Source organism: Actinia tenebrosa, unplaced genomic scaffold (assembly GCF_029948245.1).
Source record: "Actinia tenebrosa isolate PJP-AT-01 unplaced genomic scaffold, QUT_ActTen_1.0 PGA_scaffold7__59_contigs__length_16204524, whole genome shotgun sequence".
NCBI lineage: Eukaryota > Metazoa > Cnidaria > Anthozoa > Actiniaria > Actiniidae > Actinia > Actinia tenebrosa.
The window spans coordinates 9,357,071-9,378,141 of record NW_028292584.1 but is presented as its reverse complement, the minus strand read 5'-3'; the positions used below and the strand labels follow the sequence as shown (position 1 = coordinate 9,378,141).

At 36.3% G+C, this 21,071-nt stretch overlaps 1 protein-coding gene across 2 annotated transcripts; it reads right to left on the bottom strand.

The window, feature by feature from the left end:
• Positions 1 to 1,783: 1,783 nt before the first annotated feature.
• LOC116306367 (von Willebrand factor D and EGF domain-containing protein) lies at positions 1,784 to 21,004 on the bottom strand. 2 transcript variants are annotated; one of them, XM_031716413.2, is made up of 20 exons: positions 20,725 to 21,004; positions 17,084 to 17,361; positions 16,223 to 16,306; positions 14,858 to 15,259; positions 12,617 to 12,690; positions 12,344 to 12,407; positions 11,476 to 11,700; positions 10,432 to 10,631; positions 9,418 to 9,889; positions 8,372 to 8,631; positions 5,601 to 5,715; positions 5,255 to 5,515; positions 5,066 to 5,180; positions 4,416 to 4,802; positions 3,653 to 4,039; positions 3,481 to 3,581; positions 3,053 to 3,218; positions 2,669 to 2,968; positions 2,280 to 2,555; positions 1,784 to 2,059 (listed from the first exon to the last, which is right to left on the bottom strand). In XM_031716413.2, exons 4-20 carry the CDS (start codon positions 15,080 to 15,082, stop codon positions 2,055 to 2,057), a joined length of 3,633 nt encoding a protein of 1,210 aa, XP_031572273.2. In that variant the 5' UTR covers positions 15,083 to 15,259; positions 16,223 to 16,306; positions 17,084 to 17,361; positions 20,725 to 21,004; the 3' UTR covers positions 1,784 to 2,054. The 2 variants fall into 2 exon arrangements, with proteins under 2 accessions (XP_031572273.2, XP_088896205.1); XM_089040079.1 differs by lacking the exon at positions 20,725 to 21,004 and having other exon boundaries at positions 17,084 to 17,686.
• Positions 21,005 to 21,071: the final 67 nt, after the last annotated feature.

Sequence of the window (21,071 nt, the reverse complement as noted above, 5' to 3'; positions counted from 1 at the left end):
GCAAGTTTGAACTGACCTTTTGATATGAGGCATTGAATACCTTTATTGTACGTTCAAACTCATTTTCATTGCATAAAAATAGCAATTTTTAAATTGCTCAACGACTTTTTTCTAGGTTTTTGGTACGTATAGTTAATTAAACGATTTAAAAAAATAAACCTGATCAAAGCTTATCTTTCTTTCCTCCCTTCCTTCCATTCAGCTAATATTTCTTCCTGTCGTGAGACAGATTTGGTTCCTTTTAAGTTTCAAGACCTGTTTCTGTCCTTTTTTAGTTGATCCTTCTCTTCGAAACCCTATTTTTTTGTTTTTTCCCCCTAAAATTAGATGTTATCAATTTAAGTAAACGTCGATATGTTAGTCAGAGTTAGAACCCATACTAAAAGACATTTTGTTAAAAGTATTATGACATTTTATTTCCAATTTCAGATTTTCTAGACTACGTTACAAAGCAAAGATGCAAGACTGCTGGTAAATCAAGATGATTCCATCCTATCTTGGGTATAGTCCGCGATGTTAAGGTATGACTCTTGGCACAGCTTCGCTATTACCTATTTATTTTTGTATTTGCTGTTGATATCGTTGCTGTTGCTGTCGTGTTAGGAAAATATATTTTCAAATAATGCACCGTTTAGTATTGCATGTTATTCCCTATAGTATCTTTTCATTTCATACAACTCAAACAAAGTATCTTATTATCAAGATAATGATACGTGGTCTGAAATAGTGTGTTTGTCACTCATGTCAGTACACTTAGTATAGTCAGGCACTACCTAAAAGCGGAGCTCCCAGTACAATGATTGTCAATCTTTATTATCACCTTCCATACTTTATTAAGGAAAACTGGTAACCCATCGAGTAAATTTTTGATATACGTCATGTACCTCCGTACGTCCGCTTGGCTATGTACATATGAGTAGAGTCGGAGTCGGATAAACCCCGCCTCCCGGAAAAGCCCTCCATTTTAATTTACAAGTATTGCGAAACTTTTTTTGAAAAAGTAGATAAATGTTCAATATATGATCTTGAGAATAAGCTGTAATTCAAGTAAGTTAAACTTAAGAAAGCCAAGAAAAGAACTCTTCCGAAACGAAATTTTTATCAAATCTAGCAAGAATCCTGCGCTACTTCGTTTCAGTCCAAGAAAAATCGATAATTTACTGCTTGAAGCTTTCAAAGTCAGTCACCTGCTCTCAATCAATCAGAATTGAATAATTATATTGAATGGACTAAGCAAGTATATTAAAATATTAATATAATTAATATATCAATAAGTGTTAATAATATTTACTATCTGAGGTTTGTAGCCGTAGGAACAATTATAAGGAAAGTGTTGAGCGAAATTGACACAAACGGCAGTTAAAAACCGAAACAAACAAACAAAGAAGAAGAAAAAGAGAGAGAGAAGAAATGAAAGGAGAAAGCTAGAAAGAAAAGGAAGAAAGGAAGCAAGAAAGAGATAATCCATTAATTTCGAAATGGATAAATGCATGTAATGTGTATTTAGTCAATGGACATGTAACCTTTATTTTTAGGAACAGTTCTCAAAATCAATCAAGGGGTATTTATTTAGAACTATTATAGTTGAAAAAATTCCTGTTTTTCATTGCGTGTCTTAATAGAGCCTATGCCATAGGAATAGAATCTTTGTAGTGAAGAACAATTATCAAATCAGGGGGAAACCCTCGTATACCTAGTGAAATCTATTACATCATAGAATAATCAGCCAATACTTTTAAATTGCTTCAATATATTTACTGAAGTACTTCAATATGACTTTTATAACAACCCTTACTTCATCATAAAGTTATTAGAAAATATTTCATTTTGCAGCTTGAGATATTCAAGTCTGCATGTATAGCATGCATAATCATTGCCAACTTAGTTTCGAATTACCATTTTTTAAGCTTTTTTGTTTTTGCTTAACTTTTCATAATTTCCCAGAAGTAAAGACGTAAAACTTTGAAATAACAATCAACATTTAAAAGTACAAAAAGAAAGAGAGAAAACGTTTTAAAAGTTCTTCGGCCGTTTTACTTCAAGGTGGTAGCACTTTAACCTATGAATAGAATAATAACCAGGATTAGGCTAAGTTTAAAGTTAAAATTCCGCCAGTGCATTGCGGCACTCACATGAAACACATATGGATTCATCGAAATCACAAAAGAAAGGAAGACAAAGTTATGGAGATGTGCTGCTTGCAAAAAAGCTTGCCGGGTTAGTTCACCACTGAAAAATGTAATGGAGATCTTGATATACATGATAGTTAAGCTAGATACCTCGAGCAAGAGTCCTGATCTGAATAAACGATGGCGACTCGCCTCTCTGGTACGCATATCCAATCACCATGAAGTAGTACATGGTGTCTGGCTCAAGGTTATCAATGACGCATGAAGATCCGTAGCAAGCTCTCTTCGTATTTAACCTATCTTTCTGTTTTCCGTAATCTACTTGGACTCTGTTGGAAGGCATTGAGCGCTTTGGCTTTTCAAACCTGAGACGAATTTCCCTTGAACTGATGCCTTCGCCAGAGACTTTGATAGGAAGTGAAGGAGCTGATGGTAATAATGGCATATTTTTAATTAGAAATGAACTACAGAAAGCAAAGCGTAATAACGCAGCCGTTTTCAAAAGCCTTTTTATTGTTTGACTAACAACCTTTACTTACTCTTGACTTCGTTACACTGTCCTCTTTTCCAGTGAGGATACTCTCCTTTACTCGTAAAGGCAGACATCTTTACACAATACTCGGTGTACGACTGCAGTCCAGTAACTGTGGTGCTGGTCAAATCCGCGGTGGATGTTGTTGTTGTATTCCATGCATCATCTGTGTATAGTTTTCTGTAGTAGATTTTATAACCCACGATGATACCGTTTCGTTTATCTTTGGGTATCGGGGACCACCTCACCAACATCTCATCATATCGTTCTGGAGAGATGGCGGTTATGACTGGCGCAGCATCTGGCACTGCAGAAGGAAAAAAAATGACCAAAAAAGACACGTATTGGTAAAAAATTCATATTAAGTTAATATACCCTGAATAAAACTTACCATCTTCGCCTGTTTTTGCCATAATTTCTACCATTTTTTCCCTACGAGCATTCACTACGGACACAGCAACACGATAATCTGTGAACTTTTTCAAGTAGTTCAAAGTCTTGGTTGTTACTGTTTTAGGTACTCGTTCCCATCTATATTTGTACTTCGGCTGAGCATACTGAAAATCGAATGGGACAGAAAACAGCATTAAGCCCAGTTAAAAACGACGAACGAGTATAGGACATGTCTGTTTTCAAGAAACTGTCATTTAACATATGTTGGACCGTTTTTCAGATTTAACGTTATGCGAAGTTATATCTCAATATAAAATAAAATCTTTTGAGAATTTCGATTTCTAATCGTTTGGATGACGATAAAAAAGACGTGATTGCCCGCCAGCTACAAAAAAACCATTATAAGCTTCCTATCCATGCACATACCTTGACATAATAGTAGGATATGCGGTTATCTGATGGACCGAGCCAATTCACTTCAAGTTTTGTTGATCCTATGGCTTTCACTGTAACGTTACGTGGGGGACCTACAAAGGAAACAAAACTTCGTTCATAGAACGAAAGCAATTGAAATAAGATATGACAAAGGTTTACTTACAGACGAAACCAGGACATTTTTCGCACCATTCTCCTCGAAATCTGTTTATGCATTTACATATATATTTCCCAGAACCCCTTGGGTGTTTAGGGTGGGGTACACATTTACCGCCGTTGAAACACGGGCACTGTACTATACGTAGTGTCATCTCTATCGTGTCAAATGTGTCGCATTCGTCAGTAAGTTTGATGGTAAACGATGAATTTGAGGTGACCTTCCATCTCAGTAGACCAGCTGAATTCAATGTGTGACCAGTAGCTGTAGAACTGAGTAGAGAGTATGTGATATTCATCTTTTCTGGGTCTTCTGCTTTCAGTTGTATGGAGAGATCCTCTCCTTGCAATGCATTTATGCTTGTTTGGGAAGTGAATTTGGGTGGTTTGTTGTCTGTTAAAGGTTAAAAAAAAGATGTTATCGATTTAGCTGCCATATTGGAAATATGTCCTCATAATGCAAGGCTAATTCGACCCAGTTTTTCCTTAACCTCGGAATGGCTAATTGTAATGTATGTAGAAACACATTAGCCATCCCGGATGGGCTTTTATGACTATCATTGGAATATATCGCTGAAAACTCAAGCTTTATCCTAAAATTAAAACTTACCTTCATGGATTGGAACGATGTAGAAAAATTGCGAACAACGTTTCATAAATGCTAGCCATACCACATTCGTCATTTAATACATTGTCTTTCCCGTAAATAATGAAAGTTAATCAAGCGGTCTCTGGCTTTAGGATTTTAAGACGGAATATATTTAACTTACTTCTAATCCCTTTGCACAGTTCACAATGTTCTCCAGAGAATTTCTCCTTGCATTTACACTGATACAGACCAGATCCCCGTGGATGGTAGGGGTGGGGTACACATTGGCCACCATTCAGACACGGGCATTGTACAATACGCACTCTCATGTCTGTTGTATCAAACGCTCCACACTCGTCAGTCACTTTGACGTTGAACTTCTCATTCGATGTGACCTTCCATCTCAGTAGACCAGCTGTACTGAATGTGTGGCCAGTAGCTGTAGAACTGAGTAGAGAGTATGTTACAGGACGGTTATCAGGGTCTGTTGCTCTCAGCTGCAGCACGAGATATTCTTCTTGAACCGCAAACATAGTTGTCTTGGTGGTGAACTTCGGTGCTTGGTTATCTTAAAAACATATTACTGTGAAAAGGAATGTTGTGATGTAATGTTTCACTTTACGGTTAGCTTTGTTAAAGTTTTTGAAGCTAAAATTTTATGATAAAAGTAGGAGATATAAAAATCCGTTAAAATCTACTAAAGACCTGCAACAATAAACAGACGGCGTTTCGACGCTAATTCAATTACTGTCTTTGTTAAATCAAGGAAGTAACTAGATATTTGGGTGTGTCTTTTGATATTATTGTTAAGTAAAGCTAAATTCAGATTACTTTTTCTACGCGTCCAGGAATTCTGGTCATCTTTGGGTAAGCACTGCTGGCACCAGTCACGTGGGTTGGGCTCGTTGGCAGCAAAACAATGTCCTCTGATCAGACAGGAATTCGGCTGAAAGGGGAAAAAAGTTAATATAAATGGTTCATATACGGTGCAAAATATCACAAGTACATATGTGTACTCACTTTAAGTTCACATTTGCTTGAATTGCTACAGTTCATACACTTGGAATCAAAGGACACGTGTCTTAGTTTTTGTAGACTTGCATTGAAGCCATCGTTAGAAACTGAGATCAAAAGTCCTCCAGCAGGGGTCCCCTCGTGATCATAATCACCAAGTCTCGTCGGTGGATCAGGCAGGTCGCACTTGAGACCAAAAATATCAATCATCGTACCGTTTAATTTCTTAGGAATTCCACGAGGCGACCAGAATTCAGTCGGGTAAACCTTTAAAGAAATAAATTATAATATTTTCAATAAAGTCAAAAAATCTGTATGGATTTTTAAAGCATTTTCTACTGAATAAAAATACCTTGAATTCTTTTACGTGACACGTGAGATTATTAGAGTTAATGAAGTTATCTCCCAGCAGATTCGTCTTTTTACATGGACGCTCGCGTATATCACAGAGTCCACCATTGTAGATACTAAAAACATAAAAACAAGTACTCGTTTTTAAAATGAAATAATGGGTCATTTTCCTAATAAGTCATAGCTTATTTTCGTTTTGCCAATTTGTTTATGTGCCGTTCAAATTCATTATTTTCACTCTCTTATTACCAATTCATTATCGCTGAATTAGACAAATCAAATAGGAATATATTTGGAATTTCGGTTATAAAATTAGGCATTGCCTAAAAGCGGAACTCCCAGTACAATCTTCGGTTGTCGGTTACATCTTTTGTTTTAGCTTATTATTTCAAGCTGTTTTAATAGTTTTCACCTGAAACTCGTTAAAATAAGCAACAAGTTGTGTTCTTTATAAAATATCTAGTCTTTTACTCTCTATTGGCTGAGGAAAAAATGGTTCGAATCCGTTAACCTCGGACCAGACATTTCAACTGCGCATGCCTATATCACAGGCTAACTCTTGTTTGGGATACCTTTTACTTACCTTTGGAACAACGGTAATCAATTTTAGACCTTTTTAAAATTGAATGTTGTAGTTGAATTATTTATCCTTTGCCTGCTTAAATTTTACTTATTAAATTTATCCTCTGTGAAATTCGTTGTGCTATTTTGTGAGTTTTTAACATGTGTTTTGAGGTTCAAATATCTCCACAAATGCTAGAGCGATATGCCGCCAACTCGCAAAAATTGCCCTTAAATTTAAGTCTCCTACTCATCTACTTTGGGTAAACAGAAGATCTTTTATCGTACCATATTCTAGCAAATTTTAAATTCGATCCCAGCCAACTGAGTTCTTGAAAAATCCATTTATTTCCTAATATTTTCTGTATATTTTTGTGTCAGTTAGCCATTTTATTTCCGAAACGACTCTTTCTATTGTTTTCCCCTGACCAATCAGAATGATCAATAAATCGTTCGCTGAAAGAGGGTGGACACTCTTCACAAGTTAAATTCATCTAATCAAAAGCCTTAAATTCCGGCTTATCATCGCATAACAATTTCTACGTTTTGAACGCTATGCCTTGGTATGTTTTGCCGGAATTTTAGTGATGCAAAATTATAATTTTTTACCTTACAGACCAAGATACCAGATTTTACGATTATTATTTGTTATGAGGAAACGTTTATTAGCTGTGTAAAAGATATTTCCAAAGATATTTTAACGTATTTCTAAGGCACATGGAATGTCCGTAATATAAAGAAAATTAATTATGCTTGCAATTTTTCTTAGAGATTACTATGTAAATATAAAGAAGAGATAATGGACAAGCATTTAAAGGGGTCGGTCCCCCCCGGGGGGGGGGGGGGATAACTCTTGCCCGTTTAGGGTAGGGATGTGCCGCTGAGCCCTCTGGACCTTTACGCTGTTCCAGTGTAAAATCGCTGAAGTTCATACCCTGTTCCAGAGCAAGATTGCTGAAAATCATACACTGTTCCGTTATTGCAAAAATGGATACCCTGTTCCAGAGAGGAGAGAGCGTAATTTCATATACCCTGTTCCAGAGCGGCTCGGTTTTATATACCTGTTCCAGAGTAGAATCGCTGAAAACCATACCCTGTTTGGCGGCATGTTCCCGTATAGCAAATATAGGGGAGTACCCCCTCCCCCCCTCCCCCGGGTCGGTTCCCCTCAATAGTTTCGGAGATACAGAGCAGTGAAAATGGAGTGTATAAGTTTATGTATAAGTGCATATAAACAAAACAGCGCCAAGTACATTGCGTTATGTGATCTTCTCTTCCTTCGTTTATCTAAATATTCAAAAATACGTCATTTCTGGCTGCTCTTTTTTCTTTAGTTAAGGCTTCAAAGAATATATTGATGTATCTTATCGATGTTAAGCGTAGATATTAAAGTTTTTGGGTTCACGGAAGATATTTAGTTATGTCGCAGCGCTGACCCGTGAGGCAACAGCATGAAGTAAGTAATATACTCTGAGGATCAGCTCAATTTGATAGCATGAAGTAACATAACTTTACAAAACACAGCTCAGACGATCTCGAGTACAATTCGGAATTTATAGGTACGAGTAATGTTTTGAAACAGTTGAAGGTTTTCAAAATTGGACGAGTTCAATTTGAGAACTTTTAAAACATCACGAGTATCTATAAATTGTCCAATCAGAATCGAGTAATTTTATAGAGTGTATTATAAAAACAATAATAAAATTTAAGAATAATTCTTGAATTTCAAATGAAGACTACTCTCTCTAGTCGTAAAATTGTAGATATTTTTTGAGCGCGGTACCTCCGGGAAGAGCTCCTATTTTGAAGACCTTTTGCATTCTTGTCATAACGCAGGCTTTGGTTTGGGGTGATCGCCAACTGGCTAATCGCTGAAGTGGTTTACTTATAAAATCCGATATTTTGGTTTAGATATCAGTTCTGGTTCGAAGGACCAAAGATTGCTTTGGATATTTGTTTATCGAGAAAATGGATTGTGCAGGAAATTTAGCAAAAGTTCCTATAACCCTTGTACGAGGTACCGTGAGACAAGTCTTCTAACTCCAATAAATTTTAGAAGGGTTAAACAGCGAGAACCCTGTGGTGTACACGGACGGACGTAGGACATGACGTATTTCCGTTTCAAAACATGAAAAATCAGCTTGTCGCTCCGCTATCAAAAAAAATTATTACAAGAAATGATTGAATTTTCATATGTAAATTAGTACGAACCCCAACAATTCAGGAACTGCATTAACATCCATGGAACAGTCCAGTGCAGTATAGCCTTCATCACATACGCAGGTTTTGTTCTTACACCTGCCATGTCCACTACAGTCTCCGGGACATACGTTTGCCACTACTTCTCTTGGAGGCACCAAGTCACCAGTTGAAGATTCAGAGTATAGAGACATATTCTTTAGTATAGAATCTTCGCATACATACTGCAATGTATCAAATGCCAAGGCTGCAAATGATACGTCACCTGAAATCTGAATCCAATATGACATACGTTGTACTTTCAACACTTTCAACACTTGCAACACTTTGGGGGACAAAACAATAGGTTCCAATTCTCAGGAAGTTGGAATTGTTTTGTTTTGTCCCCCAGATCGAGCTGCTTTGACGTCACATGCAAGGGGTTTATTGCTTTGTGTATTACAAGCAAATTTCTTCCGTCCACCAGACCTTAATTATGAACGCGTAGGTGTAACAGAAATGAAGAAGAGTTCAATAGACGTTTTGCATCATCACGGGATGGCAGCCACGATTAGGTGGCAGGAACAATACAATCGTTTCACATGAGAAAGAATTCAATTCCCTAGAGCAAAGAGCAATTGTTCTGTCATCCAACCACAGGCAGCCCAAGCTGTATTATGATCGCCGGAACGTGATGGTGCAAAGCCTCTACATTAAAAAAATTCATTAGTTATGAAGTCCCACTTTTTTTACGGTCATTACACGCCGGGATCCGATTTCACAGAAATGGAAGCCTCCGCCGACAAGGACTTAATAAATAAAATTGCGCCAGCTATCTCTCAGTTTCGAACCGGAAAGTCAAGATGCTAGCAAGTAATATGCACTTCAAGAGAATTTGATAAATAACTGAGAGAGAGGTTTTCCCCTTCAAATTCAATTTATCTCTGCAAGCGACAAAAATCGACAAACTAGCGTGCGCGCGTTATATTCACTTGTAGGTGAATATAACAGCATACGACATAAATGACCAAACGATTTATTATATTCATTCGCTTAAAAACACTAATTTTCAATATTACCTCCAAATCGGTTATACATTGTACTAAAGCACTTTCTATGCTTTCAACTTCCAACTCTTTGCATGCCTTGCCTGCTTGTGATTCTTCTATTATTCTCCTGCAATATTTGGTTGCTTCGCCTTTTGACATTTCTACCCTGGGAGATCTCTTGCTTCGTATTCGGTTCATAGCGTGCTGTACTTGTGGATCATCTACAAAGTAGCTGCGATCCACGTAATCAATGATGTCATCACTATACCAGTCACTTTCTACCCACCGTTTTGATGTATCTGAATTGGAGGACATACCGTATTGGAGCATTATTTCGGTAGTTTCTTTATCAAATTTTATGAAGTGATTGGCATTGTCTTTACAGTCGTTGATAATATTTTGCCCTTTTTCCGTAGGGCAATAACAAGACCTTCCTTCTTCCTGTTCATTTTGAATTTCTGGTTTAATTTTCATATCGAAAAGACTTCTGTCCTCAGTGAGTCTGTTGATATCAAATATAACAATAGTTTGCGATCAAACAAAAAAACAAAAACAAAAAACGGAGTAATGAAGGAGTAAGTTATTTATCATATGAGAGAACAACTAATTAGGCAAGTCATAGTTTATGACTAACGCTGCCTGTGCATAATTAGATTAGAAATAGACTAAGCTAACTAAACTTCACACAATAGAATATGAACTAAGAGAAGGAATCCTCCCTATATAGCCTTGTAACCATCATGTTCCATCATTTTCTCTTGCTTCACAGAACTGCAAGACATGTTGCAATAATTCATAATCTTTAAGCTTCAAAATTGTATCTTATATATTATATTGACCTATAATACTGTAAAGATGGAGAGCTCTCGTGAAAATGTAACTAACTTTTGATAAGATTGTTAAGTCAGGATAATAAGGAGGTTTTACGGTAAAAACGTTTTAACGTTTTTGGATGTTAAAACAGGTTTAGGTCAAGTCATTCTAAAGTCAGTTATAGCAGGTGTACTCTGAAAATAGGCAAAGTATAAACACCCAATCGCTTACTTCCAGCTTTCAATGAATTCTTTTGCGTTTTTGTGTGCTTTACCATCGCCTCCCTGACTGAAGTCATCAGTAACGTCGTCATTGAAGTTACCACAGATCCCTGCCACTTTTCCTTTGTCGGTGCCTGGCGCGTTAATGTAAACATTTAAAGTTTCAGTTCGACGTTTTACTTCGATTCGTGTACCCGACTTTAATATAACCTAAGGATGAACAATAATAAAAACATAATCGTCTAGGCGTTTTAGCACTCGGGAGTAAGTTTTTGCAATCCACCTGTTTCTCTAAATAGCAGTAAGAAAAGCTTCAATCAAGTTAGAAATGAAATTTTGGTTGTATTTAGAGAGCTAACTAAACAAATCAAGCAAATAATTTGTTTAAAAGCAGTACATTTGTAATGAAATCCGAGAACGATGTCCGACCTTTTGGTGACCGTAACACGATAAAATACAATTTATACCACATGATGGCTAGAAATAGAGACAAAAAGGTGAATTGAATCAGTTCCAGTAACCCAGTAACTTCAAACTGGTTTTGGAAATTAATCTAAGGAAAAACAAACGAGTTAAAACGAACTACACTACTGGCCGAAATAGAAACACCTCCCCCTGTTTTTTTTCTATCGATAATGACTAAGATGCTAAAGGTGAATAAAAAGTAAGTAAACATTTGGGAAATTGGAAAAGTTCAAAATGGTTGTGTGGTGGTTTCATTTGGCTTAATATGTTTCGTCAACACGGTATCTCATTAAGAAAAAAATAATTCCAAGCTTTCGGGTCTCTGCATGACGCGTCGTCAATGAAAGAATATTTTACAATTCTAGAATTTGCATCTACATTACTTTGGTAAACAAACATAAAATAACGATGACAGAACAACGGTGACAACCAATGTGCGTGAGCACTATGGTGGTGGTGAAAAAAGAGAAAAAGTTATGTGCCACGTGAGATTACTATTTTAGTTTTGTCAATGGCATTTCCAAAATAGCATTTCCAGTAATTAAGGCGCTTAACACTTCCTTAGTCCTTAGTAGGCTTCTTGAAGTACCTCAAAATATGTCGACGACAAACCAGCTATCTTTTTGAGGACATGTATGCCTTTTGACAAACTTCCTGGACTTCGTTTGACAGGTCTTAATATGGTTCGGACGGGCTTTTCAAAGATTCGCACGTCGTTGCATATAGATAACACTATAACATCTTTTCCCTCTCGTACTGCAACACCACAAACGCAGGAACCCCTCCAACCACACATCCATAGACGTATGTGAACCTATGCGAAAAAAAACACTATTTAAAAAATTAAAGCGACATGCTCTAGACCATCAGTTCAATATATTTCGCAACAAAATGGATACTCTTTCGCTGCTTATTATTGGTCAGTCAGTCAGTCATATTAACACATAATGATAAAATATTTTTTAGCAGAGATATAGCAAGCATAATAGATTAAAAGTAAAACTGCTAAGAAATAACTGAATACCTATTCGAACTGAGTAACTACTAATATTATTTAATCATGAAAACGGTTGTCCAAGCGTTGTTTCATTTTTGAATGGTTCCCTTGCAATTGCCTGATCATATCAACAGCAGAATATGTATGTCCCAGATGCTGCATACTAGTCATCCTATCTTGCATTTTCATCCTAAATTTTGATCACTGATCTCCGATCCCATATATCTTAGGCTGTCAATCGAGGTATCAATATTTTGTATTTGTATTTTGTAACTGCATGACTTTTATTATGGCTGCCATGATGGATGGATGTGATAGTATGTTTAGATTCAATTTTATTATATCATCCAACACGGTGCAGTGCCTTTTGTCATTCGCTATTGCTTCAAGCAACATTTGTCAAAGTTTTTTAAATAAAAAAGAAGTGGTCGGTTCTTGGAAAAAATTGTTAAAACTTTACCTCTATTTTTTTGGCTTCATTGATGTGCATTACATAATCTCCTGGCTCGTTGTGAGAAAAATGTCTGAGAAGACAGCACAAATAAATTTTACTGATAAAAGTAAATAAATAGTACACTTAATAATCCATTAAGTTAATGCGCTTGCACTAAACGACAACAACAATAACAACAACAGCAATAACGACAACAACAGCATTAACAACAACAACAATAATAATAATGATAATGATAATAATGATAACAATAACATTGATAGATGTTGCTGAGCTTACTGATGGTCAAATGGTGTAAAGTTTGGGTCAGTAGTAGCCGAACACATTCTTGTTTCTGTGTTATCAACTGAAACCTTGAAGAAAAGAATAGAACGGACATTACTGATTTCAATCGTTTGTTCCGAAATCGAGTTGGCCGGCTGTCAGTAAGAGATTTTTGTCAAAATTGCACAAGGTTGTTTTTTGTTTTGTTTTTGTCTATAATATGCATAAATACTCGCCATATTTGTGCAAGTTATTTTGTAAGCGCAATGCAATCCACGATCGCGACTCCCGAAATCGAAATGTTAATGATTGTTTCATTTCTCTTGTTGTTCATTTGAATCATGCAAATGTTTGTCGAACCACGCTATAGAATATAACGTTGACGATTGCACTAATGAATTTACTATTTTCGCTAAATGATTGTCCATAAACGCAATTGTTTGTCAATTGGTGTTATTGAAGTTTCATTAAGTGTAAAAGAAAATACATTCCATCTCCATGAATGTCTGTACGTGCTATCGTTTGTCAGTTGATGCTGTTGAATGTTTGTGCATATTTAAATGAAATATTTGTTTACAATTAGGATTTTTATGTTTCTTCTTGAAATTATTGTTTGACTTGATCGTGATAACTTATCTTGTTACTATGACATTGTGGGATTACATAACAGCACAGGGAACCCGGCTATATTTTTTTGCTTGTTTTAGAAAAGTAACTTTGCTCTTTGTGGGTTTCCTGTGTCTTGATCGTTTCCTATTATTACATAAGCTGTAATCAGATCTATGCTGTACATGTAATCAGATCGGCGCTGTAAACTCATAGGCGATTAAATTCATATCAATAACCGTTGATGTTTTGTTTCTTATGGGTTGCCTGTGGTGTGTAAAGCACTTTCTAGTAAGCAGTCTTCTTTTGAGTGTTTACTAGAGAGAGAGTGCGTTACCAACGGTTATTGATTTGAATTTAATCGGCTATCAGTTTACAGCGCCGATCTGATCACAGCGCAGATCTGATTACAGCTTATGTAATAGGAAACCGATCACAACACAGGAAACCCACAAAGAGCAAAGTTACTTTTTCTAAAAGAAGCAAAAAAATATAGCCGGGTTCCCTGTGATAACAGCAGCATACGAGAATTTATGATGGGGTGTCGCTCATTGTAAGATTGGGAACCCCCCTATTGTAGACATATAAATAGTACGAGCGTGCTTCAGTTTTGAAAAAAGTATTTTGAATCAGGGAGAAACATAAATATCGTTACAAGTATTGAACGTCTATTCCAAGCTAATGAAGTTTATTATGGCGTTAATGAAAGTATGTCCACCTTAAACGTATTATGTACTGTTAAATAAACTCGCAGGAGCTTTTTACCAGGATTTAAAAACACGAGACGTAGCCGAGTGTGTTTAGACCTGATAAAACACGATCTACGAGTTTATTGAACGGCTTTAACTCATGATGTATGTTATCATATTGTACTGAATTCTTTACGAAAATTTTACGAAAAATATTAAATATATTAGATAGCAAAAGGTGTAAAATTTATAAAAAGAAAGATTGCAAGTGTCTTATGGAGGGCTTAAGAAACTATTAAAAACCAATCACGCCCTATTTATATAGTTTGATGTAGGAGTTAAATTTCGATTGTAAAACCTAGATGTAACCTTTATTTAAAACTGGGGAACAGAGCATTGATGTTAACAGGGGAGAGTGGGGCTGAATTCAAAACGCGGGACAGGTTTTCCATCGAAATTCAAACGCTACATCAAAAAATAGAAATAGGGCGTGGTTGGTTTTTTAAACCAGTTAAACGCCCAACCTTTTAAACCTTCATTCAAAAACAAGAAACCCGTAAGACGAGATATTTGAAAACCTCAACCTTGTTCCAAGGGTCCTTTCACGCGGAGGAGAGGACCTAAATATGTTGTGAAACAGGTTTTATGTTTTTGAAGTTGTTTAAAAAATACTCATTTTGAATTATTTAAATGGTGGTAAATTTTGTGCGTGAGCTTAGTAAATAAGAATGCATTAATAAAAAACTAACGAATTGCTAACAAATTGTACTCGAGGACGTGCTTTTCCCCCACTAATACGACTGACTTACTCAGGTATAAACCAAACAAAGACGCGTAGAGTTATTCGCTTTTGTTCCAAATGTGTTCCTCTTCAGTGATATCCACTGATTTTGTACAAAATAGTTACAATCACGCATTACATCGTTAGTTTTGCTTCACGGATATATGGCGTGCACTCTACCTGCATTGATGGCATCCGATATATTCCCGGTATCCATTCTGGAAGCGTAGTTTCGGGTCTGAAATGGAATGCATAGGTGTCCCTTTCCTCTTTTTGATTATCACAAATGCCAATAACCATAATGTTTTTTCCACGAGCAATATCTTGGGAAGTTAACTTGACATTGCACTTATCAACTGCTGCTTGTCGTCTTTTATTTTTGTACTTCTCCGGTATTAACACCATCACTACTACAGAAGCCAACTGCGTATTACGCTTTTTCCTTTCGCTTCCTTCCGTTTCGTTTGTTGAGTATAATTTAAATACATTTTTTGACCAGGTAATGGGAATAGTTGGCCTTAAATTGACGGTTATGTTAACAGCTGTCTTACATTCTGTAACAATTACATGGCGTGGGGTAACCTATGAGAACAATAATTATATTAATCATATCACTGTCTAAGATTGTGTGGAATCGGTAAGGGAATAATTCATTAAATATGGCTCAGTGTTAAGATTCGAATAGAATAGTCTAGTCCACCACCATGTTGTCCTGCATGATGATGTACTATTTATGCGAAAGCTTGGCTAATTAGATTTATAGATATACGTGGGAAAAAACACATTTTTCTCAGAGAAAATTATTGTTTTGCATCTATAAATCTGTCTCGTGTACTTGTGAAGTTAAACTGATTGTAAGTTTATATTTTTCGGACGCTTTTGCCTTTAGTTCATTGACTGGGAAAAAAATATTCTTGATGAACGGCCCGGGACTTTCAATCAAAAAAAAGTTTCTACATACCATTTGCTTAATGAAATCCTTTATCACACGAGGAAATACTTACGTAATTTAATGTATATCTATGTCATAAAGAACACCATCATTTGCTTATTCCAAACGAGTTTTAGATGAATTATATGAAAACAGTTCGAAATAGACCTCGTGGTAAACACCAAAAAACGTTTTTAAACTTCGTGCAAGCTAAAGCAATGAATATTGTACAAAGAACTCCGCATTTAGGCTGTGCCTGGGGATGGGGGGGCGGGGGGGGGGGTGGTGGTTGGAGGTGGAGTACTCTATTTAAGACACTTCAGAGTGAAAAATTCATACACTATATACCCCATTGCCTCACTTTTTTTCCATTGTCACTGTAGTATGTGTTGGGATTTCCAGCGCATTGACAGTTTTATCGTTTTATCTAGCTCGCGCTCCAGAAGAGAAAACGGAAGCAAGCAAACAAATAATTCTTTGTTGTTTCGAAACAAATACTCGGGATTATATCAGATTATAATAAGATAGTACTTAACATGACACCTAAATAAACGGCTGTAAAGGACACTCTCAGTCTAAGCTCGAAAGGTTTCAGTTTATACCTCGATACCAACCTAAAATAGATTGCTGTCTCTTCCAAATTCTGTCCATTTGTTCTTGCGACTTGTAGAGTACTTCATGAAGAGTCTGCATCTAACCTGTTTAATAATATAATAACAATAGGGTCAGGATTACAAGGGAAGCTAGCAACATGCCTTATATTGTCCTTTTTTCTGATTCTATTCTGATTCTCTTTTCTGATCTTACTAGCATTGGGGGATTCAGGAAATTAATTTCCAACAGGGTCTTGAGGCGCGAATTTTGCAAACGTTATTCTTTTACATACTTTGCTATTTTTATCAGTGAATGAGTGAGTGTGTGTAGATGCCAGGATGTGAACCCCCTGAGCTCTCCACGGCTTGGATATGTCAATGTGACACACCTGCATGCTGCAAGCCTTTACAATTCACATTTCAAACACAGATCGATTGACTGGCGAAACAACGCATCTCTTAAAGAAATTTTGATTATGATTATGATAAACTAATATTTAAATTAAAATTGGTATTCAAAAATTATTCGTCGAAGGTGAAGTGATTTATATCGGTGGAATATATTTACCAAGCCGCCGGTCTTCGAGCGACGAGGAGGTAAGTATATTCACCATAATCACTGAGCCTGAGGGGAGTAATTGTTCTAATATAATTATAGATTTGAATATTAGAAAAAAGTCGAAATTCAGGATAAAAAAACGTCTAGATATTACTTCCGATCTGGAAAACTTTGGAAAACCTCTCCAGCGGTGATTATCGTCTCAGAATCACTGGTCGCTCGACTAATCACAGCTCGAGAAACTCTATATTCAGGTCTGAAATTATAACAATAATTAATAAACAATTTGTTTCTTGACGTTGTATTAGAAGGAAACTACTCACCGAATCACCAATCCGATAGTGTGTAGTTAGAGTAATCGTGCTTTTTCGTCGACTACAACTATTCTTATCATCCTTTTTTTCTTCAGGAACACACCACATGTCTCTTTTGACCGGTTTTACGTGTTTTCCATACCATTCAACCAGGTAAGAGACGTTGTTCCACACAGGAAAGTCAAAACCGCAAATCATTTCCTGCCTGGTATATAGAGGTTGGTCTTTGCGATATGTGACAGTTGGAGATGGAAGGAGATTAACAGGAAAATCCGTCTTATTGGAAACTAAAAGGTATAAATAAAGCAGTCAAAACATAGTCAGAATCGATTATTATTCATAACGATGAACCAATCAAGCACAAATTCTTCGATTTGACCTTTCACGAATAATTTTAATATTAACCGCTCCTTTCGAGGGCTAACCCATCTGAGTCAAATTTGAACTTTACTCGAAAAAATCCACTTGGTGTGCAGCTATGGCAACTAGCATGAAATTCGAAAATTCTTAGAAAAATCAGATGAAATTAATATTAGCTCGGCTGTCTTGAATTACAACATTCAGCGAAATAGGGCTTACGACAAACCACGAAACGAAACGAAACGACACAATAAAATGCGAAACGACGATTTTAAAATGCGAAACCGTCATTTTGCATTTTACAGATGTCGTAAAATGCGAAACGACAGACTGTAAGCTGAGGCTTTGTAAGCTTAATCACGAAGTTGGATGAAAACTGTGTAGCTCCATGTCTTAGAAAATTAGAGATTACTTTAAATCTCAGTGGGAAGAACAGTGTAAACTTTCCATGTACCAAAAGCCACTAGTTTTTTTTTCTGAGAAAAGCATGCTTCAAAAACTATGCACAACATAAACATGTGGTTAAATCAAAATTGATACTCAAAGTGATATTCATGCTATAATAATGACATTTTTTACAACTGTTTCAGCACCAGACTGTTCTAACTCGACGGCAAAACATTAAGGAAAATGCTTCAAAGAATTTTAAACGCCACACTACCAAATGGCTGACCTCATTGAAAGAAGTTCAGAAGCAAAAAGTTTGGCGCTAATTTTTTTTCTCTGATGTCACATATAATGATTCGATTGGGGTCCCTGTGCATTCAAAATGGCGCCAAAACAACACGAGTTGAAGTATTTCAATATAGTTTATAAATTTGTGGCTTTTGGTACATGGAAAGTTTACACTGTTCTTCCCACTGAGATTTAAAGTGATCTCTAATTTTCTAAGACATGGAGCTACACAGTTTTCATCCAACTTCGTGAGTAAGCTTACAAAACATCAGGTTACAGTCTGTCGTTTCGCATTTTACGACATCTGTAAAATGCGAAATGACGGTTTCGCATTTTAAAGATCCGTAAAATGCGAAATCGTCGTTTCGCATTTTATTGTGTCGTTTCGTTTCGTTTCGTGGTTTATTGTAAGCCGCGAAATAGAGCATACGTAGACATTAATTTATGTCACATGACTTGAGGATGTGTAGACATTAATTTCTGTCACGTGACTTGAGATGCGTAGACATTAATTTGCGGTTGTAGTTTTGTGTTTTTATTTTCATTGCTGAGCATTGCCGATCGAAAATAGCCGCTGGAGACTACTTTGACTTTTTGCTCTCGCCCCAGTTTTTAAGCGGCCACAACGAACGATAACAACTGAAGCGACCAAACAAGCATAACCCGAAACCGCCTGTTATGCAGGCTATAATTTCTGTCCTGTGTGATCTGTCAGCTAGCTTCGCCCTCTCTTAATCACTTGGCAACATAGTGATATTGATTGACGGCTGGCACATGATAAAAGATCGGACTGTAGACGGGAACACTAACAGATGCCCGCAAAGGTTAAGTCTTGGGTAAGGTCGAGAACCTTGGGTACTATTACGCAATTCAGTGTTCATTTTGTCGGGGAGAAATCAGGAAAAAAAGAATAATGGTATTTTACGAATGGGCAACCACAGTAAGCCAATAAAAAAAAATAAAAAAAGATAACATCACAGGTATCCGTAAGTAAAAAAGCTTTTATAAGACTGGGCTATCACGGTATCCCAGTAAAAAAAACAAAAGTATTTTACGACAGGGCTACCACAGCTATACACATTATAGTAGTCCCTAATTCCATTGTTTTCCTTTATATCTGCTTGACTAGAATAAAAACCCGCGAGTAAGAACCTGAAAATTAAGAACCTGTTAGCCTCAAATTGTCATTTACACCCCCTTTAAACAAGAACCTATTTAGCCTAGAAAATGAAAAACAGGTTCTTATTTTTTTAAATCTTCATTTAGTGATGCAGAGCTGGGTAAGAATCCTGTTTGGAAAAACAGGAGCTTGCTATTGCTGGGCAGATAATTACAGGTGTAATGTAATAAAAATGTAAAGTGAAGGAAGGTTGATATTAATTGTATTGCATTATGAAAAAACCTGTACAGCAATAAGTCAGCATGTGAAATATAATGTACGGTAATCTACAGTGTGAGTACGAGTACATTTATTCGTTTTTACACAGAAATAAGAACCTATTTAAGAACCTAGATAGCCTAAAATTGTGTTAACTACCATTTAAACAAGAACCTGTTTAGGCTAACTCTAAAAAATGTAGGTTCTTTATATTCGCGGGTTTTTACTGTATTACACGTTGAAAACAGGACGCTAATTTGCATGTGGCATGCGCTTAATCCGCTGAACCGTATTACGTGGCCACATAAAATGTGCCATAAAAAGTGCTAAATTCAAGCTAAAAAAAGCGCAAAGTTCTTCGAAAACTCATAAACAACTATAAATAGATAGCTGAAGGTTTTTATTAAATTATTCATTTATTATCAGAATTTCAAATTCTGAGCTTTTATTATTGGGCTTCCTGTGTTGTAAATATTACATTTTTCTTCACCAAAATACAAAGTTAAGGTGGCTCGATACAATGATTTTGAAGCACGACTCCTCTACTTGTATTGCAAACTGCGCGGAACCAGATATACCTTATGAGTTTATACTAAGTGTAGGGATAGATGGAAGTTTTAAATCGTGTGTATTTCGTGACCATCGGACACGCCCTGAAGGCACAGTGACGTCATGTGATTATTTTTTAAATTTATTTTTTGGCGTAATCTAACCAGACGCGGAGAAACGGAGTTCACTATCTGAAACATACTGTGGTAGTCTTCAAGGTCAGAAAGTTTCAGAGATTTTCATTGTTCAGTTTTAAAATTATTCGAGTTTTAATATTTTTGGATCGTGAACCTATGAAATATCAACGGAGTCCCGTGATATCCACAAAATGCATTAATTTCGGTCTCTGACAAACTATTTTTACGATATTTTTGCTTATCAATATAGTAACCAGTGATGTTGAGAAATCGAGATCAATCGGATGGCCTGATCGTAATTAAATACAAAATTATAAAAGTAAGCATTTTTCGCTTTTATTACATATCATATTGTGTCTATTCAACAAAGAAAGAAAGAAAGGAAGGAAGGAAGGAAGGAAGGAAGGAAGGAAGGAAGAGAGAGAGAGAGAGAGAGAGAGAGAGAGAGAGAGAGAGAGAGAGAGAGAGAGAGAGAAGTTTAATTGCATGCTAAAGAACTGACTCTATATTCGTTTACTTGTTTCAAAAATTAGTTTTTTTCAGTTACATACTTTTACAATCTGGATAGATACCTTCTTGTCCTTTAGGACATGGAGTCCTATCACCTGCATAAAATGTAGTATCAAAAAACTTACTTATATTGAAATGAGACGATGTTTCATAACTGCGATCAGTAAAATACTCTCATCCATTTACATGCATCATAATAAGTTTGTACTTTATCTCCACAGCCATTTCATGACAAACATTTCAATCTGCATCATAGTTGCAGAAGGGGTTCTAAAATAGCTACAAAAATATAAGTAAAAATTCAAAAAAGGTATGTTAAATCAGTCTTCTAGCTACCTGCACAATATGCCATGGAACATCCTCTAGGAGGAGTGAGCCGATATACGTA